The 25,521-nt window shown below is 37.2% G+C and overlaps 1 protein-coding gene across 2 annotated transcripts in view; it reads right to left on the bottom strand.

Annotated features, from left to right (window-relative positions):
* The window catches only part of LOC103538040 (zinc finger protein 385D), a 154,315-nt gene extending 129,691 nt beyond the window's left edge, over positions 1-24,624 (bottom strand). For both annotated transcript variants that reach the window (XM_008504338.2, XM_030445216.1), the window contains exon 1: positions 24,545-24,624. In XM_008504338.2, coding sequence (XP_008502560.2) covers positions 24,545-24,566 — 22 coding nt within the window. In that variant the 5' untranslated portion in view covers positions 24,567-24,624. The remainder of the gene's footprint in view (positions 1-24,544) is intronic.
* Between the last annotated feature and the right edge of the window lie 897 nt (positions 24,625-25,521).

A 25,521-nucleotide genomic window follows, 5' to 3' on the forward strand; every position in this document is an offset into this window, starting at 1 on the left:
AGTAAAGATTACAATATAACCTAGAGAGCTTGAGAAAAGAAAACTTTCTTTTTTTTCTTTTTTTTTTTTTTCCTATAGTATATTCAAGAAAACTAACTCAGGTTATTATAAAATAGAAAAGTGAAGAGATCTGTGGGGAGATCATGTTCTGTCTTATAAATGCTAGGACATTTACATTTGGATAACTCTACATCAACTCGAATTTTTAATTCATTATTTAGTTTGCCAATGGACCAAAGAAAAATTTGAAGGGATTTTCTTCAAAAGGACAATAAAGACATAAGCAATCAAACACAACAGGCTAGTCCTGATGAATAATGAACATTCTTCACCTCAAGTATTATCCCTTCAGAGAATCTGACAAAATGGGGAACTTAGAGACATTCAAAGACAAAATAATAACTTTCTTTGAGATTTAACAGAGAAAATTCAATATAAATTGTAGATCTGGTTTTAGGAATTAGCTTAATGTGTCATGACCTGGAGTCACTGCCTGATAGCCTTCATTTTTGTAATAGATGCTTTTCTTAAAAACTGCAAGACTGTCACTTGAAAGATAAATTCAGTTCTGTAATAAGTAGTATCAGTGATCTAATCTGACATGGCAAAATAGGCTTCAGCTAATCACCAAGCTACCTACTAGCAGCCATTATACTACTCAAGTGACTGAAATATGAACTCAGCATACAGAACGTTAGCTAATGTGCAACCTGTACTTTTTATGTGCATAAATGGATACACGTAATTTCTTAATGTTAAATATTTAATTCCAATAGGCTACATATTATTCCACACGGACTGAAAGAAGGTTATGTAGGAAAAAATAACTTGATGCCTGTTGAGAAATACTGCTCAGGAAATATATTTTCTCTTTTGTGTGTGTGTGTGGTTTGAGCTTTGAGCTTTTTTTTTTTTATTTATTTTTAGATGAGGTAATGATTATTAAAAAAAAGGGATTTTGACCTCTGTATTATTCACAGACATTTTTTTAGATTACTTTTGTTATATAATAGCCTCAAAATGCTAATAATTTACATTGAACTATTAAATAGTTAAATTTATATTAAAATATAATGAAATTAATATTTATGACATTTAGTTTCATAAAAGAAAGAAAAACAACAAATGTATTGCATCTTTGACACCCACTAGAAAAGAACAGCCCTCAAATGGGGTTCCAACCACATCAGCCTCAATCCTGCCAGCTCTCCTGAGACAACTTGAGGCTCAAGTACACTGTGTGGCAATACAAGCTTTCTTTCTTTTCAGAGGTTTTGCAGTTAGCGGTGTTAACAGTGGGTAGTCACTTCGAAGAGGATGAATGCAACACTGTCTCAGCTGTGGAGATCTGTGAGTAATTGATTTTTCAGTTCACTGGCCAAACCAAAAAACAAAGACAATTAGGGAGGAAAAAAAAACCCTGCAAAAAATTGTGTCAGCTGAAACATTTATTTCACCCATAATGAAATAAATTCTATAGTTTGTACTTGGATACCTAACCATTTCTATTATTTAAAGATTGGCAAATTTCAAACATCCCAAACCAAACAATTGAAAGCTATTCAGAACAAAAATATTTTTGAAGTATTTCATAACCTCTTTTTTTTTTTTTTTTATTGGTTGGTTATTTGTTTGTTTTGTTTTGTTTTAAGAAGTAAAAATATTCCAGGCACAAATCAGTACCCACTATTTACTCATGAAGTACATTCTTTTCAGCATGTGGACCATTCACCTGGAAAGTTTGAATCAACTCTGGTCTCTTGCAGCTATCCGAAGTATAATTTTGTCTAGAGACAGTATTTATACTGTGATTCCTGCAAAGTGAGCTAGTTTAGAAAAAGAACTCTTTTTATTAATAATACTTGTTTTAGAAGCTTGTGACTATGCATCATACTGAGTTTTTAAGTAATTTCTTTTATACATACTAACATTTTGAAAAACTTAAAATCATATATCCTGATACAAGAGACTCTTGAAAAATGTACCCCTCTGTATACCTAAAGGAGCAGGTATCTTGTTTTGTGGTGTAGAATCCTGTGAAATTACTTTTATAATGCTGGACTAGGAAAATGGAGACAGAAAGTTACACAACTATTCTGACATCCATTGTCTCTTCATGATTGTCCTCACTTCTGGTTAGCAAGCTCAGGTTCCTGCTCCTTTTTTTCTATGTACTTCCCTCGTGTTTTTCTGCCATTATCCAGCCATGTTAACAGACAGGTTTGCCCAGGTTACAGACTATGAAGTCCATTTTGTCTGGACAGGATGGTAATGCACAACATTTTGCAGAACCTACTACATTCCTGACACCCCCAAGACACTAATGACAGACCTACCCTGAACCCCACAATACATCACCACTTTCCTCTCATATCTAGAAGATGCTATCGCACACAAGAAACACTTTACGTATTAAAATATTTTTAATTAAGTTTAGGAAAATTTACTGAAAAAAACCCCCACAATCTGAACTAAAGTACTTCACACTGCCTAGTGATGGATTACAAACTGCACAAGGAAAGAAGCCAAGTTTTTAATTTTTTCGACATGACCTAATTGAGCTCTTTGAAGTCCTTTGAGTCCTTTGAGATTTTATTCCAGTTGGTCAGAGAAATTTGGAAAATTTTTATCCCTACTGGAAGCTGTTGGATCACTGAAAATTAAACAATCCAAAATGAATGTTCCACTTTCTGCAAAGTTCTGGCCATTTCTAGTAGAAGGAAACAGCAAAAAATTGTCCAGCTTGGCCACCTTAATACCAGCTGCCCATACCAAGTACCAGCCATGCCAGTTATCAGAGAATCACAAGGCCCAAGACTGCCAGCATCACAGCTTTGGAGATGACAAACAAGTAATAATGTCCATGAATGTCAGATCTACTCCCTCCTGAGAACGGAGGAGATTTTAATTTCTATTTGCCTTACAAAGAAAAATCAAATGTTAAATGCCCAGCAGCTTTCTTTTTTCTCCATGCAATTCTGGTATTAATTCTCAGGACTTTTCTACATGGCAAGAGGTTATCCCCATTTTTTAGCTAGGAGCTGAGGATGGAGAGCTGAAGTCACCTGCTCACAGCTCACAGAGGGATCTGTGGCAGGCCAAGGGACTGAGTTGTAAATCCTGAAATATCCTGCTGTAAGAACTGAAAAATCCTTCCCTGGTTTTAGTTGTAGGGTGAACTGGACACACCTACACCCAAACTTGAGTGATCTTACAATAGTAAAGGCAATGTCAAAACCTGCTCTTCCTTCCCAGCCACAAATGCTGGAGGGAAGATGAGCAGACTAATAACACCATACCTGTACTACTAATTCTCTCTACTTCTGACAAAAAGTACCAGCTCTATTCTGCAGCTCCTTGCCCTGCTGCTCATGTATTATACAACTTTCTGCTTTCTTAGTAAGAAAGTGAACCCAAGGAAGTGAAAAGCTTGCCTTGCCTAGAATGAGATAGAAATATACATAGACATTCTTACCACCAAGCAGTAATGTCAGCTCGGAAAGGTTTGGCTGGATATTAGAGAAAAAAAAATACTTTCCTCTGTCTTTTCATGACCATAAGATCTCCATCTTGGCTACCTATTCTTACATAAAGAAGCTACCCACAGTACATCCGCAACCAGGCACAACGTCCTGCACCTGGGTTGGGGCAATGCCTTGAATTGCTACTCGCTGGTGAATGACAGGATTGAAAGCAGCCCTGCAGAGAAGGACTTGGAGATGCTGGTGGATGAAAAGCTGGACATGAGCCAGCAATGTGTGTTCACATCCCAGAAAGTCAACCTTATCCTGGGCTGCATCGAAAGAAGTGTGACCAGCAGGTCAAGGAAGGTGATTCTCCTCCTCTGCTCTAATGAGACCCTACCTGGAGTACTGTGTTGAGTTCTGAAGCCCCTAACACAGCAAGGAAAAAGAGAGGAGGGTCATGGAAATGATAAGAGGGCTGAAACACCTCTCCTATGAGGACAGGCTGAGAAAGCCAGGGTTGTTCAACCTGGAGAAGAGAAAGTTCCAGGGTGTAATTATGGTCTTTCAGTTTGTACAGGAGTACTATAAGAAAGATGGGGACAAACTTTTAGCAAGGCCTGGTGTGATAGGATGAGTAATGGTTTTAAACTAAAATAGAGTAGATTTAGACTAGATACAAGAAAGAAATTTTTTGCAATGAGGGTGTTGAAACACTGGCACAGGTTGCCTGAGAGGTTGCAGATGTCTCACCCCTGGAAACATGTAAGGCCAGTTTGGACAGTCTTCTGAGCAACCTGATCTAGTTTAAGATCTCCCTGCACACTGCAGGGGTGTTGGACTAGATGACACTTAACTGTTTCTTTCAACCCAAACCATTCTATGATTCTAGTATGATTTCCAACCTGGAGTGGTAAGATTCACAATTCAGACTCAAGCTAAAGTGTATATTGTGGAGTGTGGGATGCATGGCTGTTTCCAGAGGAGCATGGCTGACTAACAGAGTAGAGGAATGGCACAATGTTACAAATGTGCATTTCCCCAGCCCTGCATGTACAGTGCTTCTCTAGAGCTTTGAGCAGACAAAGAAACTTTTGATAGTGCAAGACTAATGTTCCATTATTCAGTAGTGCATCGTGGATGTCTTCTAACCAGCAGGTCAGAGTATGTGGCTAGTAGCCTCCACTGGAATGCTACTAGACCTTGCCAGGTCTAACCAACTACAGGCCCAGCAAAAATATCATTACAAATTAAGTAGATCTAAATATTGAACAACAGGGAGGAAGCTGCTGAAGGGCATTAAGAATTGTCACAAAGTGTGCTGCCCAGGGATCACAGTGTCCAAATAGATCCTAACCAAAAAGACCCAACACCATTCACCCCATATGTAAATAAATCAATAAAATAAAGAAAAAAATGCAAATATCAGCCAAATATTATAAAAAACATATTAATTTTAAAGCTTTACCTTCTTGGCTATTTAAAACAAATCTTTGACCTGGCATATTCTGCAGTTGTATTTTTGTGATGTTTTTATAAAGGTCATGTTTATGGCTTAATGAGCACAGATTTCCAAGGGCTATTAATCAGAAGTACACTGTATTGCAAACAGATTTTCAAAGGATTTCTCATTTTTACGATGAATATATTAACAATTTTAGAAGTACAATTTTTCAAAAGCATGCTTTGGAAAGAAATAACTATTAACTTCTGATGTCTTTACTTTAAATGAAACAAGCATACAAAGGAGACAAATACGTACCTAATACCATGAAATACCATGAAATAGACATACTCCACTACCAGACTCTATGAGAGCAGTGCTGTACAGCAATGCCTCTTCCATTTAGCAGAAGGAAAGTTCAACTTCACTAAATTTTATTAACAGTTCACTGGAAATAGTTTTTACACATTTTTAGTTGCATAGCACAAGAGTAAGTGGAACAGAGCACCACTTTGCTTTTCTGCTAGCTGTCAAACGTCTCCTGTTTTATTGAATAACAGGTAGACAGACATGGGAAGTGAGTGAGGAGGAGGATGGTAAAATCTGGGTCAAAGGAGCAAAGTCTGTCAGATAAAAGCTAGGTCCATGAAGAGAGAGAGGAGGGGAAGAAGGGAGAGAGGTCAAGGGAGAAAAGAGTCATGGAAAGTCTATGGTTATGTTGATCCACTTGGCTGTTGGTGCACCAACAGCCTCCATGAGTCTATGCCAGTGCAGGTAATATTTCCCTCCTGAATTAACCTCAGTTTTTGCATAAGATGACCTAATTATATACATGTAATAAAAATGCATACTTATTGAAATAAACCAGTATTTTAAATTTTTTTTTCCTGTGCATAAAGACACAAATACTTACACAATACATCAGAAAATATTACACTCCTAGAATTTTGATTCACAAAAAACCATGTATATGTTCAAAACTACTAAGGTGATGATCTTTCATAGGCAGGCAAAAGACTAAGTGGTATTATTTCTCGCTGAACATTATTAAAGTAGAGTAGAACCAAAAACACAGGATTTGCAAACTGATATTGGGTACAGCCACAGACATGAGAGACAGAAGTGAGTTTTAAAGGACAGGCTCCTGGACCCAAAACACTATACATACAGTCCATGTTGACTTGTACCATGCTTGTTAAGGTAAAATACATATTTTATCATTTTTCCTGTATGCATTTCTAAATTAAAAATGTCAAGCTATTTGACTCAGGAACTTTAGTCACCAATGAAATACTTTATTTCCCACTTTGAGTGAAATATCTGAAGTTGTTCAAAAAAACCAAACCAGCATCCATGAATGTATTTTATAATCTTCTTTCTCAGGATACAAAGCCACTTAAGATCATATGGTCTCTAAACCCCAACCCATTACTTTTTATGAAATAACTATGCTTTCATGAAACTAAACCAGTTCAGTCCTTAGGAGATAGAGGTGTGTGTGCAAAAAACAAGAGCCTGAGGCTCTATCTATGACCAAAACTTACCAGGAAAAGCTGATAGGAAAAGTTGAAGTTACCCTAGAAGACCAACCATGCTTTGGATTGAGAAGCAAGAGAAAGGAAAAACAGACTGTGCTTGGAATTTGCTGCCCACAGAGAGATGGAGAAGAGAGGGATAAAATGTTTAGTTAACTCTTTGAGCCTTTCTAGAACTAGATTTTATTCCATCTCAAAGCACACATGCACTGTGTCCAGCAATGACTGATCTCTGGATTTTCATCAGCAGGCAACTGAAAAAAAAAAAAACAAAAGGAGGCAAATTGTACCCTGGGAAGAGAAAAATCTTTCCATCTCCTATTAAGTACCACCTGAATATGTGAAGACTTTTATCAGAGCCATTCCCTTCAGCATTAAGCACGTGAGGTGGCTTACATCACACTGTCTTATGGAGAAGTTAAATCAGTTGTTGCTCTGTTGCCCCCTTGCCTGAAATTGGAAGTTAACCACAGTTAACATACAGCAAGCTGGGCAGGCAGAGAGAACAAAAGCATGAATACTAACAAGACAGCAGCTTTCCAGTGTGGAGAGAGGAGTCATTTGATTCACCAGAAACTGCAGATAGTCACTGACTTTCCTAGAATCTGTGCTTTTCTGTACTCATCAATGCATCTACCATTCATCCTTTACCCGAGAAAGACTGAGGCTTTAGTTTTGAGTTCAGCAAGAGGTCTACCATGAAAAGAGCAGATGCTGATAAAGTGCAAACCCCTCAAGATTATGTTAAGGGCATCAAATTTGGGAAGGGGAATAATGGAGAACAATGAAAGGGAAGCTAAGGCAAAGTATGAGGGCAGCAGGCAGAACAAGAATGAAAATGAAAGAATGGGATATTTAAAACCAGTGGGAAGAATTTAAACCTTGGCAAGAATCAATTAAACAGATGTTTTATGGAAATTCTAGATCAAGAAACAGATTAAGTTTTAATAAAGTTTAAATAGGACATGTTAAAACATTCTTGAAAAGTAATAGCTGTGTAATTGTATTGCATCTAGAAAATACTAACATCACTGCCAACACTACTTATTGCAATGACACACTGCTCTTGTGCAATTCAAACTATTTTTTTTTTCTTTTTAAACAGAGATAAACATGTGCCATATGATGTGCTGGAAAACAGTTTCTAGGTTTTAATTCTCACTATATTCTGATGAATAAATGTTTTTATTTCCTTCCAAAAACCACAGGATTGTGCTGTAGACACAGTTACAGTCAGGAAAACAGTTACACCATAAATCTGCCTCTATATTCAAAAAAGTGTAAGCAAAACCCCATACCATTACATAATACAACAGATGAAGATATATAAGAGAGTTATATTAGGAATAATAAAGAAAACATTAGTTTTCCTGTCTATGACAATGATCACATAAACACATTTTATAATGTCCTGTAAGAGCATCAGCACATATATACTAATGCTGTGGAGTTGGAGCTGAATTCAACTCCCTCCAGATATTACGGGTGAAGACTATATTAAAGATACCAGTAAAAGGTAATCCTGCAAATGTTTTATGGCACAACGAGCTCCTCCCAGTGTGTGTGATGGTAGATTCAAGCATCAGACATGATAACACAAAAGTTGGGTCTTGGTGATCCTTCATGAATATTCACATTTGAGTAACACTTCGAGATGTCAGGGAAAAAATAAATAATAATAATCTGACAAATCCCAAAGGTATGAGGGCTTGAAATAACAGAGTTTGACTAACTCTCTAAAAATCTAAATGCTCCACTGCACACAAAGTACACCTTCATTCTCACTAACACATCCCAGCCATGACCCTTCTGCAGCAGAGGAAAAACAAAAAAACAGACTATCCTAAATCACTTCTATAACGCTGTCGTTTTGTTCCCTGTCATAAAGGACAACTTTGAAACCATGTTTTATGCTATTAAGAAAAAGAAGCCCATCTGCCTTGAATCAGGCCTGGGTATAGCACATGCCCCTGCAATCACAAAGTTATGGATAACTAGTCATAAATATTCCTCTGTGGCATTCTGGCTGATGCTTTGCTTCAAGCTGCCATTGCTTGTGAACAGGAGAGGGAGAGAAAGCACTGTCAAATTTAACTTTTTTTTTTTTCTGTTTTGCAAAGCTGTCAGAATTTGGCTTCTCTGCAGATCTATACATAAGCTACACTCTCACACCTACTCATAATGGAAATAAATCCTTATAGAAGTTTAAAAAACAAGAGAAAATAGGGTCTGTATTTTAATCAATGGCCTGTATTGAGCCTGCTCGTTAAGTCCTCAGTGCCTAAGGGAATTGTCCCAGTAGTTGGGATGTTGACTAAGTGGGGATACTTGCACAATGATCTCTTGTGGAGCAGTTTATATCTGTGGAAATGTGTGTTCACTTCATGAAATATTTTAACCTGGGTTTCCAGCACGCTACAAGAATCTCTTAACCACAGGACTAGTGCCTTTCTGAAATGTGAACACATGCTTTTTCAGTGCAGAAGTTTTAAGAAAATGGCTAGCTATAAAGAAAGGCTATGGAAACTACAATTTTGGGAGCTTACCCCTGACAGCTGATTTAGGCAAATGTTTTGAGAACTGGAATAGATGTCAGTCAGTAGGTTGACTGTCCGTTTCTTGATGCTTCTGAAAGTGCTGGAGGTCCATTTATTTATATCTCTATATAAAACATGTATATAATATTTAAATTATTTTCAAGCAAGGGAATTATCTCCTGTCATTCTCTATAGGTGGGAGCAAATTACCACTGATTTTGCAGACAAGACACAAAGGAAAAAAGAAATTTTTTTACTGTTTTTCAGAAACACACGCATGTCAGGCCCAATTTATCTAATGCATGAGATGCTGGATGCTCCAGGCTGCATCCACTGAAACAGATAAAGGCTCGTCCTCCACAGATTTAATGAATGGGAATCCCTGCCCTTGGCTAATATAATTTGGGCTTGTTGGGGAGTGACTATTGATTACAATCCACTTATATATACACATAGCAGTTTTCACTAATTGACAAAAAAAATATGAACACAAGCCAACAATATCTTCATCTTTGTTTAAGGTATATAAAATTAGTTATGAAATTTGATTTCTTCTGTATCCTATTCAGATGCTCGTTATGAGTGCTTTACTATCATGTGACAAAACTATTCCATGCATACTGATGTGCAGATTTTGCTGCTGGTTAGGGATGTCAAGGCACGGTGGAAGGGACAATAGTACTCATCTGCATTTTTACATAGGTCAGGAACAGCCTGAAACCCTCTCTAAAGAAAATGGAATATGATAAGAGCTCAAAAAATAATTTCTTTCCTGGATGATTTTCAGTCAGCCTAGCTATGTTCTGGTCCTCTATCAAGGTATTTTTGAATGTTATAATCCTTCTCGCAGCAAATAAATATAGGAGAGAGATACAAAGCACTTAAATAACATTTAGAGAGCTCTCTTCTCGCTCATACAATCACCTTGATCAGAATATTTACTTAAAGCCCTACATAAATATAAAATTTCACTATGTGTGCATCACAAACTCAAGATAGACATTCATTAATTTTGCCTTTGCAATCATTCATGGTCTAGAATTCAGCATTTCTTGAAGAAACAGTAAATATAAACAAAACAGGGCCATATAAAAACAACAACTCAAATATTTAATATCATTCCATTCAAAGACTGTCTTTCATCTACTTGCTATTAAGATGTTTGAAAAAAACCAGACCTTGAGCATAACACTAGAAATCACAACTCCGTAGGAAAAAAAAACAAACAAGCACCAAAGAGTCACAGTTGACATGTTTTATTTTATTTTTAAGCCTTTCTCTGCTAGAAAGATAAAACAAAACAGAACTAACTTTGGTTCTTCTATGTGAAGCAGTTACTGGGGACTTACTAAAGAAAATATGCTTTTTTTGACAGAATACAGAACCAACAGGAGAAAAAATCCTATGCAGACTTTTCTGATAATCCATGTAGATCAGAAGAATCATGCTGCTTTGTAATGTTATGTCTAGCTATTATAACGCCAAATGTTATAGAAGGAAGTATTTGCTCTGATCCTTTTAAGTCATTGTATTTCTTTTCTGTGGCTTTTTGGAGTGAAGTTATAATAATCATTTTACTTCTTTGAATCACATTATTTTGCATGTTCCTAATAATTTCATTACTTTCTTCACATGAAACCAGGAAAGCAATCTACTTGATTTAGGCAACGGACATTTATTTTAATTGCATTCTACATCAAATGCTTAAAGTGATTTCTCAGTATATTTTTATTACTGGAGGTGAGCAAGTAACCCCCTCCAACATCTGAGTTTCAATAAATCTGGTGTATATATATATACATATATATATATAAACTGATCAGAAGAACCATACCCTTTGTGGGAAGTTAAAAGGGCAAGGCAAGGGCGAAGAGCCTCCAGTGGAACTGTGTATTGACAAGCTGGATCCCTCTCCCCCGCCCTCACTCTACTGCTAAGGAGTGAAGGAAGCCTCACAAACTCCTATTAACTTTGCTTTCCAAAAGATGTAACCTTACAAGACATTACCAAGAAAATGAAATTATATTTAACCAGAGAAGTGAGCCAACCGATTGTCATATTGTTATAGAAATGCAAGGATTTTCTAAGCCACAGACAAACTTCAAACTGCACATTCTTCTGCATATATTTATTCCAATCCCTACTTCATCAGTGGAATGACCTCTGAAAAGTTAATTCTTTTTTAAATCATGCATGCAGAGATAAGGTCTATCTCTTATTTGCTTGTCTCCATCCAACTAAACATTCAAAATGTTCCATAACAATGAGTTTCAAACAAAGAGGAATTAAAATTTTACCAAGTGTGCTCAATTTGAAGGATGAATCAAAATCCTGAATACTTAACCTACATTACTACAGACAGGAGAGAATGTTTGCTTAATCCAGAAATTGGCACTACTATCTTTACAAACAAAACCCACAGAGCAGTAAGATTCACTACATAACAGAAATGCATCATGAAACCATAAGCTTAAGATGAAAATGAAGGTCCTCTAAGAATATAGCCTAAGACTTGCTACTACTTCTACTTTTTATTTCTTACATCACATCTTTAAAAAAGAATAGGATTGTTCCAGAGACAAGGGCGTATTTCTTGAATGGAGAAATTGTATTTAAAAAGCCCCATAGGCTTACTGAAAAAGACAGCATGTTGAGAAAAAGAAGCCTATCTGTCCCTCAGTAGAATTCCAGTGACTTAAGGAGAGTTACACTGAGTGTTGGTTTGAGCTGTAATACTAAAGCCAACTAATGCAGTGCACTGTATCTGTGTAATTAGAGGTACCAATTCAAGCAATGAGGCAATTTTGCATGCAAGCCTCTGAGAAACCTGAAACCAAACACAGCTTGCCTGTATAAGGGTTGCATTCCAAAGCCTATGCTCAAGCCAATTTTACAGATCTGGAGTTGCAACTAAACATAAATCACCTGATTCACAGCACAGTGTTTTGGATGTGTAAACCTGAAACACTGAGAAAATTTCAGCAGATGTGGGCCAAGCCACAACGAAATTTAAGTCAATTCTCACACACCCTTCTTGAGCCCCAAAGCTCCAATGTTGGCACATATCTAAGAATGTGAATCAAGCTGGGACCTTACACTTTCTGCCCTTTTAACTCAGACACAGGGTATCTGGAGTTTCATAGATCTTCAATTATGCATTACAGAAATATTTGATTTAGCATCTAAGGCAAGACTCTACAAACCTGTATTTCTGGCTATTCTGTTTTACTTGCGTCTGGGGAGAGTATGCGGTAATCTTGCCTGGACAAAGGCTGAATTTAAATGGAAAGCATCAGGATTTCTTCATTACACTCTTCAGAAAGCTAAATTGTATTTAAAATGGCTTAAGAAAGCCTAAAACACGTACAACTGTTTGGTGTTGCTATGTAAATTCTGTTGCTACCACATCTGAAAAAAAAAATCCAGATTGTTTTCTCACTTAACCTACCATTCAAGTTCAGAGAAAGCATCAAATGACTCGGGTATTCAGCTAGATGAGTTTCTGCAGCTCCAAAAGTGGTAAAAGTAGAACGTACCTCAGTGTCCCAGGTCAAGCACCAACAGCATTAACAGAACTATGAAGTGCAATTGCAACAGGGACACAAAAGAAAGCAATACAGATTTCCCCACTGTGCCCTGTTTAACATTGATTTTTGTAGAGTAGTACCAAGGCGAAGCCTGGTCATGTCATTCAATTAGCAGATTCAGACTATCAAGACTGGTGGAGACCCAAGAAGAGTGAAAAAAAGACTGAGGAACTCGGTATAATTCAGTGTTTGATGGCTTGAAGTGAGTAGGTCACTTGCTCTTGCAAGTACAAGCTGAAAACCTGGTTCCCACCAGAACATCTCTTTCCTGCACCAGTAAGACCCTTCAGGGTTTCTGTACAACTTCCTCTGCAGATTTAATCAGTCTGGGTTTAGTCCAGTTTTGGGGTTTGGCTTTTTTTTTTTTTTTTTTTTTTTTAAGGGTCCCAAAGACTGGTACTAAAAAGCCCCTGGCTATTAAGTTTTCCAGCTCACATGATTTCAGGATTTTTTCTCCTCATTAAAAGCTAGGGAAACATGGTATGTGATATTTCTCAGAAGGTTCCTGCACACTGAAAAAACATGTAAGGCAGTGGATACACATACACACTTGAGGGGACTAGGAGCCTTTTAGGTTTTGAGTTTTTTCCCATGGAAATCTATTTTTGAGAATATTTTTTAAGACATTGCATGGGCAATGACCTCTTACTAGACACGATTTAGTACAAGATTTTCTTTCTTTCCCTCTAAAATTCACTATAATTTCAAATTTGCTATGTATTATAACAGTATAAAGTTACCTGGCCTTTCCAAAATGACACATTCAAAAGTCAAACTGACATTTAAACTATAAATTAAAGTTTCCTTGTCACTAGAAATCTTACCCACATATAATTTTAATACATGGCCGTTCAGCAGCTCCAGGCGCACAATTGGAAATGTTAAAATCTTGGAGACTAGAAATGAGCTTCTCCCACACGCAGCTTTTTTCTGGCTGAGCTACAAACCCACAGAAGTGATAGCTTGGTATGATTTCTGGTCATAAGTTTCAACAGAGCTGCATGAGACTATGCTCTAAAAAAAAATATTAAGCCTCCTCTCCCTGGAGAGGGAAGAACCAGCCTCAGCTTTTCTTTAGTGCAGCTGTTCTGCTTAACTAGTGTAGAATCTGTTAACTGGAGAAGAATCACCATAAACTATTCATTGGATTGTCCTGATCTCTTTAATGATATTGCCAATAACATACCTTAATGAGACAAAGAAAGGCATCCCAGTTCAACAAATTATTTGAGAGGCTGAACCCTTGAAACTGAACAGAATTTAAATAGGACTTCTGTGACATAAGAGATACTCTCTGTAACCTGTAGCAAATCAAGAGAGCTTGCAAAGCCCCATCCTATTCACACAGATAAACTCCTGGCAAATGTTAACCTAAAAAGGACAGCTATGGTAACTTTAGCTTTCGAGTTTTGTTGTTGTTGTTTGGTTATTTTTTTTGGACAGTTGTTTTCGGTTTTAAAAAAAATAAGAATGGTCATTGATATGGACTTAGAAATTTATAGAAATAAATAGTTCAGCTGACCTTATATTATTGGTACTGGCACTGGTAACTTGGGAATGGAAATTGATGTGAACAATAATGACTATATTTGTTTTTGAAGCTGACAGCTGTTTTCTAGCTTCTGGAAAAGAGGTTGGTGGTTTTAAATTACTTCCTGGGGAAAAAAAAAATTAAAAAATCAGCATAGCTTTCATTGCCTGTTAATCTCTGAGATTTCTCATGGAAACCATCAAAGCTCAGTTGGACAAGGGAATAGCTGGATTCTTCCCCCACAGGTGTGCAAGGGGAGACCTGCAGCAGCATGTTCCCTCCTGCAGGTGCATCTTCCAATTAAGTGGGGTTTCCCACACAAGGCCAATGCAATTCAGGTTATCAAACTGCCCAAACTCATGTTCCCATCACATTCAATGCTTCTTCTGGCAAAGAGACAGGGAACAATTGTTCCAGCAGGAACTGCAACTCAAACAAATAAATCCTTCTGCCTGTACTTACAGGCAGGTGGCAGGTGAAGAAGAAACCCATGGTGGCCATGCTGCTGGGCAAGCCACTGTCCTCTACCCCTAGACCTGCTGCTTAAGTGGCTGAAAAAATCTGACTACACTGCTGTTTAGTCTAAGATTTTAAGAGCATTTAATTCACATATGAAATTATTGGAGGTATGAAACACAACTGTTACAAATTATTTGACAGTTACCTTAATTAGACTAGGTTTGATTTAATATTTCCAGCACAGCTGAAACTCTAAACTTTACTGAGGACCATGGAAGTTTCTCAGCATGTTAGGTCCAGTAAATGAAATTGAGTTCAAGCAAATCTATTAACACAGTCCAACACTTTCCACAGTTCATTACAAATAATAATTACTCTCTGAAATCTTCCTCCTTCACAATGAATAACAGTTCTGACTCAGTAAAAATATTATCAGTGAGTAAAGCTCAATTTCTGCTGAAATATTCTTGAACTTGCACAAGCCTTGTTTTCTGTCTGCTAGCAGTTGTCCTACACACGTTATATCAACAGATTTCAAAAATTGCTCATCTTCTTTCACAGCATCAATATTACCTCAACCAATATACTGTCAAAATCTGCTCCCTGCATTATCTTCTAGAACTGAAGAAGGCTACATGGATAATAGAACCTGCAAAACTGGGGATCTACCTGTCATGGGCACCTTGGAAACATTTCTTGTAAGAGTAACTTATCTGTTACTTTAAACATTCTCTAACAAGACTAGCCATTTATTTCTCTGAGTTTCCTAAAAAAGGGCTAGTAATGTAGAATGAACAATATTCCTTCTTATCTTTGTGATTTGGAAGATAGTAGCTCAGCTGTCGTCTCTCAGACATATTTGATATAAACCATTTGTAATTCATATGACTGTGTACTGAGGTTCTTTTTCAAAATTAATCCAAAGTGAACTTTGTATTGCTGAAAATGTGCTGGCATTGCTTTTAATGTAGAAATTTTTTTAATATCTTACAATAAACTTCCATGCAACAGTTAATTTTGTGAATATTCTTATGAAGAAATCTTCCTACTAGAAATGCAAAAAAAGCTTATACAAATCACATGAACATTGTTAAAATAAACCGAGGGTTGTACTGGGAGGACTAATTGCTAATGTTCCCTCATTGCTCAGTATCATCAAAGACTGCCTACTTGAGATAGTCCTCTGCTGCTTTTCCTCACTACATTAACACTTCTGGATATATTTAACTTAAAAAAATAATCCGGACATAGAAGAATAAGCAATAAAAATAAACTATATTCCATAACATCTGTATTATCTTCCAACAATCTGTCGAGTTTTCTAGGTGTCCACAGTGATTCATAGCACCATCCATTGTCCGTTTCCTTCACAAGGTTAATTTCAGGCCACTCAAATAAATGTTCTTCCCTGTGTGCTGATGACAGCATGTGACGACAATTTTGCTTCAAGTTAGTCACTAAGGGCAAAACAGAGCAGTTTTGTTCTGTCACCTTGGGGTGCTTGTGCAGGGTGATGCTGCCAGTTCCATTTTGCTGCAGCACCACCAGCATGCCACAGTGCTTCATCTGCTGCCTGCCTTTCTCTGCCAGAAGAGTTTATAAACATTTCACACACTCTTTCTTTGATTGTATCTAGAACTGTTGTTTTGATTTTTTTTTATTGTGTTTTCAGCCTTTCAGTGTTTGTTTATTACATTTAACAACTACCTTCATGCAAAGAAGCGTATCTGCATGGGCTATTTCTGCGTAGTAATATCCCTTTTTAAGGCCACTGATTCTTTTTACCTTGAAAAACAGTGTGTATTGGGAAGATAACCTATCACATTTGCTCTTAGTGTGTGTGGAACTCAACACTAATAGGAATCTTATAGCCATCTCATATACACATGTCTAACCAATGATAGGCATTTCTGCAAGGCACTGTAATTTTTATAGTATATCTGCAGAGATGTCTGATTTCCAGATGCTACTGAACCATGAATGGTGTGTTGCTAATTAGCACTGAGGTTTGTTAGCTGTATCTATGTAAAAAGATATCTTTTATGTTCACTAAAAATATAGAAAAGGACTAAAAAACCCCCCAACAAACAAAAAATTCCAACACTAGAAACCTATAAATGTATTGAAAATTTTAAGTTTGAACCAATCAAAAAGAAAGAGTTAATTCAGAACCTACTTAGTAAAGAATGGAGAGAAAAATCACACCATACAGACCAATGCGATTTCCAGGTACTCCATGGTCCTAAGATTTGATCCAACAGAAACTAAATGCCTTACCTGGAGGTTAGTGCTACTTCCCTAGAATTGCATGCGGACAGGAGGACTAAACAACCAGTTTTACAAGGTAGATAGGCTGTGTTCAGGATTGGCAGGACAAATGTTTGTAAATTATTGGATCACCTCTTCAGTGATAAATGCATGTAAGGATAGCAGAAATAATGCATCCATATTCATGTGGCTGTCATGCTCTCAGCCAGAAATTGAGACAAAAAGGGAAAGGGTTTAAATACACCTCCATGCATGCATATGCACCATGTTACAGCTTGTTTGACTTGTTGGAATTTATTCTTTACAAACACAGGAACTGTGAAGTTAAATAGGTGGTTAGGTAGTTTTATGCTTGCCTGCTTTTTTTCCCTTCTTGAAGAAATAAAGATGGCTACCGAAAATAACAAATGCTGCGTGAAGGGTTGAAGCAAACCTACTACTTTTTCCTGTGCCACCAAGAAGCAGGCAAGCTCAAACAACTTCCCCGGTTGAAAAATTTGCTTCTCAGAGGAGCACAACTTACCACCAATAACAGAAAAACAAAAGAGCTGTGTGCTTGCTACATAACAGTCACCTATTTGGCAAACTAAATGCTTTGGTTATGTGGACGATGACGGAAGGTGAATGGATTGGCTTTCACAGGTAAAGATCAGCAAACAAAACCTAATTTGCTAAAAATTGCACTACAGACAGTTAGACCCTCAGGTCATTACTGAAAAAATTATTTGGCTTAGCAAGAAGAGCAGTGATACTGTTTGTGGTGCCAAGATTGGCTTCATCCCCACACCTCTTCCTTGTGCATTCACAACTGCTTATCTTGCCAAGGGTTTGTGTTTGCTGAATTTTATTTTTTTTTTATTCAGTATTGATCCTTAAAGCAACAATGGCTACCAGTATTAGAAAGCAGCCATTATTTCCCTCTGTCTTTATAACTTACTACAGTCCATAGTAAACAAACTGAGTAAACAATCTGAGTAAACAAAGTCACCACCAACAAAAGATGCTGAGAACATTTTCATGGTTTTTCTTTGAATGAACTGTACTGTCCATCTTCTTTTTCAATTACAGCATAAAAGTAAATAAAAAGGAGAATCACTGTGAAGTAATAATCAAAGAGTAAAATTAAGCATAGTTTTTTCCCTTTGTTCTTAGGAAAGCAGTTTTAATATTCAGACAGTTTTCTAACATAAACCCACTTTTTAGACTCTATCCTGTTTTCTGAAGGAGAGAATTGAGGAAGAGACTGCCAATTTGCATTGTAATAAAAAGAATGCATAAAAATACACTACAAAAAAGACCAAGATGACACAAAGCCCTTTGAGATACTAAGTATATGCTAAAACTTCAAACTCCATACCCTGAGCTAGCAGACACTCCCAGTCAATCTCATTTTTGTATCTCCTGTAACTGCTTCAGAGTTGAAGATACTATACATTACCAAACCCCAGGAGCTTTTCAAGCTTTACTTGAAAAGCAAGTGGTACATTATGGTTTTAAATTCTGAAATCTGCAGGGACTATAAAACAGAGTAAATTAGTTGTCTGGGTAATAGAGCCAGGACCTGAACCCACAGTGATGAAAGAATTGCCCATTATTTTCAAACAACGTGTTCAGCCAGCTAGCTGAGGCATTAAAAAAAGAAATAGACTGATCTAACCCCAACTTTTCAAAATAGTTGTAACCTTTGCCAAAGCAGAAGTAAGAAAAAAAAAATAGAAAAAAAGAATTATGGAGAGAGTAAGTGCTTTTGTTTAAATGCTCTAGGTGAGGACTGAAGATGTCTTTTTTTTCAAATGCAAAGTCCTACATGGATATAATTTTAACCATCAAAAGAGACAGAACCATATTATCGTCTATGTTAACAAGAGGCAAGGTTATATAGGAACTGAACTTTCATAAAAGCCTCCTTTACAACTCCAATATCAAATTACAGTTGCATTTTCTTATTTCACATTTGATCCAGAGCTTTTATTAGTTTCTTTAATCTGTCATACTATTCTCATGATTGGAACCAACTCTTAATGGCGCATGTGTACAAACCAAAAATAAGTAAATAAAAACTAGGGGGAATTTGTTAATGAGAATCAAACTGATGACCCAAAAGCAGTGGTCAACAAAATGGGCAAGGATGTCTAAATATATGAGCATGACAATAACGCATTAGATTTTTCACCCTTAAGAAGACCTTGCAGAAGCATATCACAAAAAAATTGCTTAGAGTACAGGCTGACTGACCTGCAGAATGTGGCTTTGTCATATAATGACTAAGCCCTGCAGCAGGGCAAAGCTTCTTCACACTTCCAACCCCAGCAATTGACTCAAGTACAGTCTCAGATACTCGAGGCTTTGGGATTTCTAGCCAACCTCTTCTACTTCCTTTTCTCAGAATGTTACGAGTCTTCCATTCAATTGTATCTGCAAAACTAATCTTAGCGGTGTATTATATGCAATAACCTCTTTTTAAAATTGAAGCCCTTATGACCTCTCCTCTATTTCAGGAACTTCTCATGATCTAATACCAAATTGAAATATTGCCTTTATCAACTCCAAATATATTTCCTCTTTTTCAAGTGCCATCATCAACTGTAGTGCAATGAGAGGCAAAAGCTTTGAAAGGACTCCTGCAACGTGATTAACATTTTTGCAATTGCAAGAATTTTTAGAACTGCCATCAGGTTATAAAACAGAACAAAACAAAACAAAAACAAAACAAACAAACAAACAAAAAAAAAGGATATTTGTACACAGGCACAAAGAGGTACAAGCCTTCTGACTCAGAGACAATTCTCCACCAAAAGGCTCGCATTATTTTAAAATATTTTATGAAAATAATTTATACAACTCAAGAAAAAAAAATGAGAAAGAACAAATGCATAACACCATAATGGAAATTAAAAAAAAAAAAAAAACAAAACAGTTTCTACTTAACTTTTGATTTCTTAAGAGTGAGGTATTTGTTAATAAGAGATGTAAGATTAAATATCAGAGTAATCCCAGTAAAAACATGTACAGACGCCCATTCATGTGTACGCATGCGTGCACACACACATTTTCTGTTAAAGGATCTCCAGCTGAAGCAACTGTGATCTAATCTCTAATGAAGCAAGAAAACATTAATTCTGATTTTGGTTTTGGGGCAAGTCTGCCACCCACAAGAAGGATAACATTGGGAATAACTTGATGTGTGTGCGTGTGTGAAGTGGTAAAATAACTATAGCAACATACTGGATATATTTAGAGGAACTTTAAATTAATAGCTTCTCTAGCAGAATTTAAAAGGCTGCAGTCTATCACACAGAAGTTTCTGCAAGTTCAAACTGGATTTAAAAAAAAAATTATTAGCATGTACAGGCGTTAATGATTATTCAGTACTTTAAGATATAAACTTCACTGCCCAGGATGGTGTAATATCCCTAGTATAAACACAGGCTCCTGCAGTCTTAAGATCCTATACATCAGCTTGCTCAGCTGAATTCTTCTGTCACATACCCCATCCATTACATACTAGCTATACTTTTTAATTGCAGATGTCTGGTGGTAAAATACAGTTCATAATCCAATATCTGCATTTCTCAAAGCATTCTTTGAGAAACCCTAACCTTATCATCACTGATTCATCCTGCTTAAAGTGAAGTCAAAAAGAAATCACACAAAAGGCCTCCACTGTGTTTAACCTAGAAAGAAATATAACCTCCTAAAAACAAACCAGTGACATCTAAATATCTTCACTGAAACTGCTGAAACAGGTTGCTTTGGTTGGTTGGTTGGTTTCGTATAATGCGTGATTTCTTTAAAGAGGTGGTGAGATTTTGGGTGTGGGGGTGTATTTTTTCTTCTATGACTCATCCAGCAAGAATCCCTCCTACAAAAAAGTGTTCCAGAAATAAAGAGTGATACTCAGAATAGTAGTATGCATGCAGATGAATTACTACACTCTACAATACTAATAAAAAAAAATGCCCAGCAAGATCAGTCAACATACAAATAAAAACGTGATGGCATTTTTTGGCAAAAATGGTTTGATTTTTCCCCTTACTGGTTCTATTACTGCCACTTCAGTATACTAGATTCTGTGTAATGTGAATGGAAACATCAAGATTAGAAGTTACTTAAAACAGTAATAGGTCCAGAGAGGTTAGGGGAAAAAGAAAGAAAAAAAAGAAAAGAAATGGTGAAGAGTATAAGGTTCCCCCTTTTTTACCCCTTTATAAACTTTAATTTTAGTTCTTTTTCAATTGTGATTCTTCAGTAAGAGCAAGGTATGGAGGCACAAGGGAGGAATGGGATTTTTATAGCAGTAGGGGTAGAGGATTGTCTTTCCTCTCAATCCCAGCCCAGGTTTACGAAGCCTTCAGGACTTCGTGCTCTCTGCCCCATAACTGCACCATCACCGCAGCATTCTCTCCAGTGAGATGCCCGTCCCATACAGTGCTGTTGCACGGCATGAACCAAAAGCTCTCCCCTATTCCCTCTTGAACTGCCAAGACCACTTTCCACCTTACCCAAACACCCAGCCCACGGGGCAGCCACAAGAGCCACCAGACTCACCCGATGAGCCGGCTCCCACAAGCCACCAGCGCTGCCGGGCTGAGGAGGGCAGGATGATGTGGGGGAGGAGGCTGAGCCAAGGCAGTAACCAGTGGGACCTTTTAAGGTAGAAGTGGCAGTGCCCAGCTATGACCATCAGCCACAGCAGAGCCCTCGTGTCGAGGAGGGCTGGAGGAGCTCCCCTGTTAACATCAGCGCTGTGGCACTGAGAGCCGCTCACCCTTTCTGTTGAGAAGAGTGGTGACCGGCTTTTATCTTACACTAAATTATTAACTTGATGATAAATGCCAACAAAATTTGCTTTGAGGTAGGTACGTATGCTTTTAAGTGCAAAACATGTACCTCTTAAAACATTTAGCAGAAATTTATTATTTTCATTGGCTTTTGGCTTGCTCTATAAATGCACTACATCGTTTTGTAGGATTTTTTATAATAATAATTATTATTATTACAATTCCACATCTCTATTCAACTGGAAATGATGAATGCAAAACCAATAGAGAAAGTAACAAATGTATCCACGGTGATCAAACAACAAACTCTAAAGCACCGCACAGTGAGTGAAAATTAGCAGTTACTGAAACCACTCCATCAAAATTCTGGTGCAACGTAAAAGAAAAGCTTATGCAATTAAAAGGGTCATAAATCAGATTAATTATTTGAAGGCTCAGCCTAAATAGTACAGCATACTTTATCTCAGCTCAAAATCTTTTTGGAGGGTACAGGTTTAAAGAGAACAAAAAAACCACTGCAACTGAATTTAGCAACTTTTGTCTGCAATGGTTAAGAAACTCACTACTTGCTACAGAAGAATAATATTTTCAGAGGGTTAGCTCTGACTTGCCACAGTAATTATTTCAGTATTTATTTCAACCTTAGTACTACACACGTGTTCCCACTATGCTGCCTTACATCAGCATCCATTCCATGAGAAGGCCCAGAAATATAAGCAAGATGCACACAAACATACAGAAACGCTTGCTTTTTCTTCCCTTTTCATTCCTTAGGTGGCCCAATAGCAGCATGCACAGAGACTGAAACACCACAGAATTCTTCAATAATACTGAAAGAAAATTATGGGGTATTTTTGTTTAGTTGGTTGCTTGGTTTGTATTGGTTTTTATTTTATTTTCCCTCAGGAAAGATAAAATTTTGATACTGCCTACGGGAAGGCTGAAGTAATTTTAAGCCGAAGTAGGTGCATGAGATATGCGGTCGAGCTTTCATCCAGCTCTGTGCAACACTGCCTTGTGCAGTAAGTGTTACAACAGGGACAGGTGAGATTGCAGGAGCTCTGGCTTCTCACGGACAGAGCAGGAAAACATCCAGAGCAAGCACAGGTAAACATTATGCCCATTAGCTCATGCTAGACTATTCAAAAGACCAAAACAAGAACGTTAATTTAAAAATATTAATGCGAGTTTCAGACTGAACAAAGCAGACCAAGAACCTGCTTCACAGAAACTTTCAACTCTGTTCTCAGAAGTGGAATTTCCAGCAAAGCAGAAAGTACAACCCAGTTTGTTCCAATGAAAAACTTGTTTTGCACCAGAAAACAAATAAGCATGTGAAACAGATGTTTATTTTTTCCAAAGAAATAACACCAAAATAATTTTGAGCACCATTATGCGTTTCTGAAAACCATAAATAAACCTAAAAAAATAATTATAAAATTACGTACCATACAGTATAAAATATATCAAACATATAAAATTACCGTACATATTCCTAATACTCTAACCCATATAACTTCAGGGAGCCATAACTTCTAATCGTAGTCACACAGGCAATTGCTGCAAAACTGATGATAAAGAAAAGAAAACCCTTCTTGTGCTAGCAATGATATTAAAGGTAGAAAAATAACACAAATGAAATGAGCAAAAAAATTAACCTAAGGCCACATTTTCAGTGGTGGAGAAACTTAATCCAGATTACTCAAACATAAAACTGTAATGCTTTTCTATTTTAATTCAGTCTTCGGAAAACGTAGGAAAGATAAAACACCACAAATTTATCTTTCAAAGGGACTCTGAACAGTTCTGACAACTCAGCCAATTTATATTTTTTTCTGTTAAGAGAATTTACATCAAAATCAATCTGCTTTCACAGCTGATGGATTTTACCGGTAAAGTAATACCCCCCAACATTATAATTTTATGAAAGAAAGAAAATGCTTAGCATGTCATGAAGCATAGTACTTCTGTGAAAGAGCTCAGAATATTACAGAAGTTCTTCTCTTAAAGCTGTGAAGTGAACTCCTGATTCAATATTTAATGAAACTGAGAAAGCTTCTGGATGTCCCAGAAATCTTCCAACTCTCTGTTCTGTGTTCAGTGTTATAAATTAACACTGAGACTGAGATTTCAAGTAGCCAAGAATAGTACTTTTCCATTCCACCACCAATTTTTCTGCTTTATTTGTTTGCTATTTAGCAGCACGAACTTGCAGCATTATATTGCAATCGTACATCCCAGCCCAGTACTGCAGCAGTAAGTACATTGCTTGGACATAGCTCCAAGCTCCAACATGTTTTTAGGGTATGCAGCCAGCTCAGCTGTAAGCCTGAGGAAGATTTCCATCAAGCAACAAAACTAAACTCTGCACAAATATTTCACAGCTCTGAGACCTCTAAAGGCTTAAAAATAATATGCATTTCGTGGTACACTAGAAGCCAGCCCCACACCCGGTGATCTGCATAATGCAGAGTACTCGGCAAACACACCACTGCAAATAAAGCATTGTTTTGCCTTTGTATCTTTCAATTCTTCAAACTAAAAGCTGAATGAAATACTAAGGCTTGCTGTGCCTCCCCACCACAGACAGTGCAGTAGCAGCTCGTCCATTACGTTAAGTTCGTCTAAAACTTCCCATGCCTCACAGCCATTTCTCATCCCCTCTCGGCAGATGAAACACAAGTTCATTTAAAACAAACCCAGGATGAGTTCATCCTACCTAGCTTATTTTCCAAGCTTCTAAAACTACGCGGTAGCCCACTCTAACAGAGAATTTCCCAGACAATGGAATCCTTTCAAACTGCACAGCCGACAGGATTCCCCAGTTGTCAGTTTTCGGTGCGTGCCAGCACAAAATGTTCTTGAATCCGAAATTTAAAATAATCACTCCTATTGATAATGTGAGCAGAAGAAGAATTACATCACAGTTAACACTTACCAAAATACATTATGTTTCTCATTAATCATGCAGTCAGGATCCCACCGCTGTGTATTCAGCATTAGCTCCCACACAGGGCTGACATGGAAAACGGAGCTCTTTCATTCTACATTATGTGGAAATTTCCCAGCACAAGAAGCGTGTGTGAGCAGTGTGCCTCCTCAGGATGAGCGCTTTGCAGGCAGTCTTATCCCTGATACAATCCCTGTCTGATTTAGCATTTACTCTGGCTGCATGCTGCACTGCCCATTCTTACTGTAATCTGACTCCTCCTTCTGATGTCCTTGCTGTGCCTGTGACATCAGGACTAAGAGTACTACAAACAGATCTTTTCTTTAACGGGCTCACAACGGTGTGCTCTTATATCCTGGCTAACCTAACTCTGGCTTGGGAAAAAGCCCAAAAGGAATAACAGCCCTTCTAAAATAGTACCAGGATTTATTTTCCTTTTTTTTTTTTTTTTTTCGTCAGCTTTCAGTGACATAACATGCTCAATTACATAACAGATGTGAAAGACAAAGCTTATATTGTTAGCTAATTTTATTTTGAAGGACAGGCTCCAGGAGAAGCCCCAAATGCCCCAATTCTGGCTCCAGGAAAAGCCCTGAATGCCCCAATTCCTCATCTTCAGTAGAAGATAAAGATGCTTGGCACTTTCCAAGACCATGTCCCCTTAGGTCTTTTTTTTTTTTTTTTCCCTTTTTTTTTTTTTTTTGTTCTTTTTCCTTTTCTTTCTTTTTTTTTAAATCAATAGTATCATTTCAGGAAATTATTTTATTTCAAATGCTGGAAAAAGCTCCATCTGTTTCTATTTTTAAAAAGCAACTGACAAAGGGGTAGTTCAATTGTTCAATTTCAATAGAGCTGAACTGATTTTTTTAAACCACCGTTTCTTCACACGAATAACAAAGCACGAGGACAGGAGATGTATGACAGTGAGAATTTGTAATGGAGTTTACAACCTTTCACCCTCCAGG

The sequence above is a fragment of the Calypte anna genome, chromosome 2 (assembly GCF_003957555.1).
Source record: "Calypte anna isolate BGI_N300 chromosome 2, bCalAnn1_v1.p, whole genome shotgun sequence".
Lineage (NCBI taxonomy): Eukaryota > Metazoa > Chordata > Aves > Apodiformes > Trochilidae > Calypte > Calypte anna.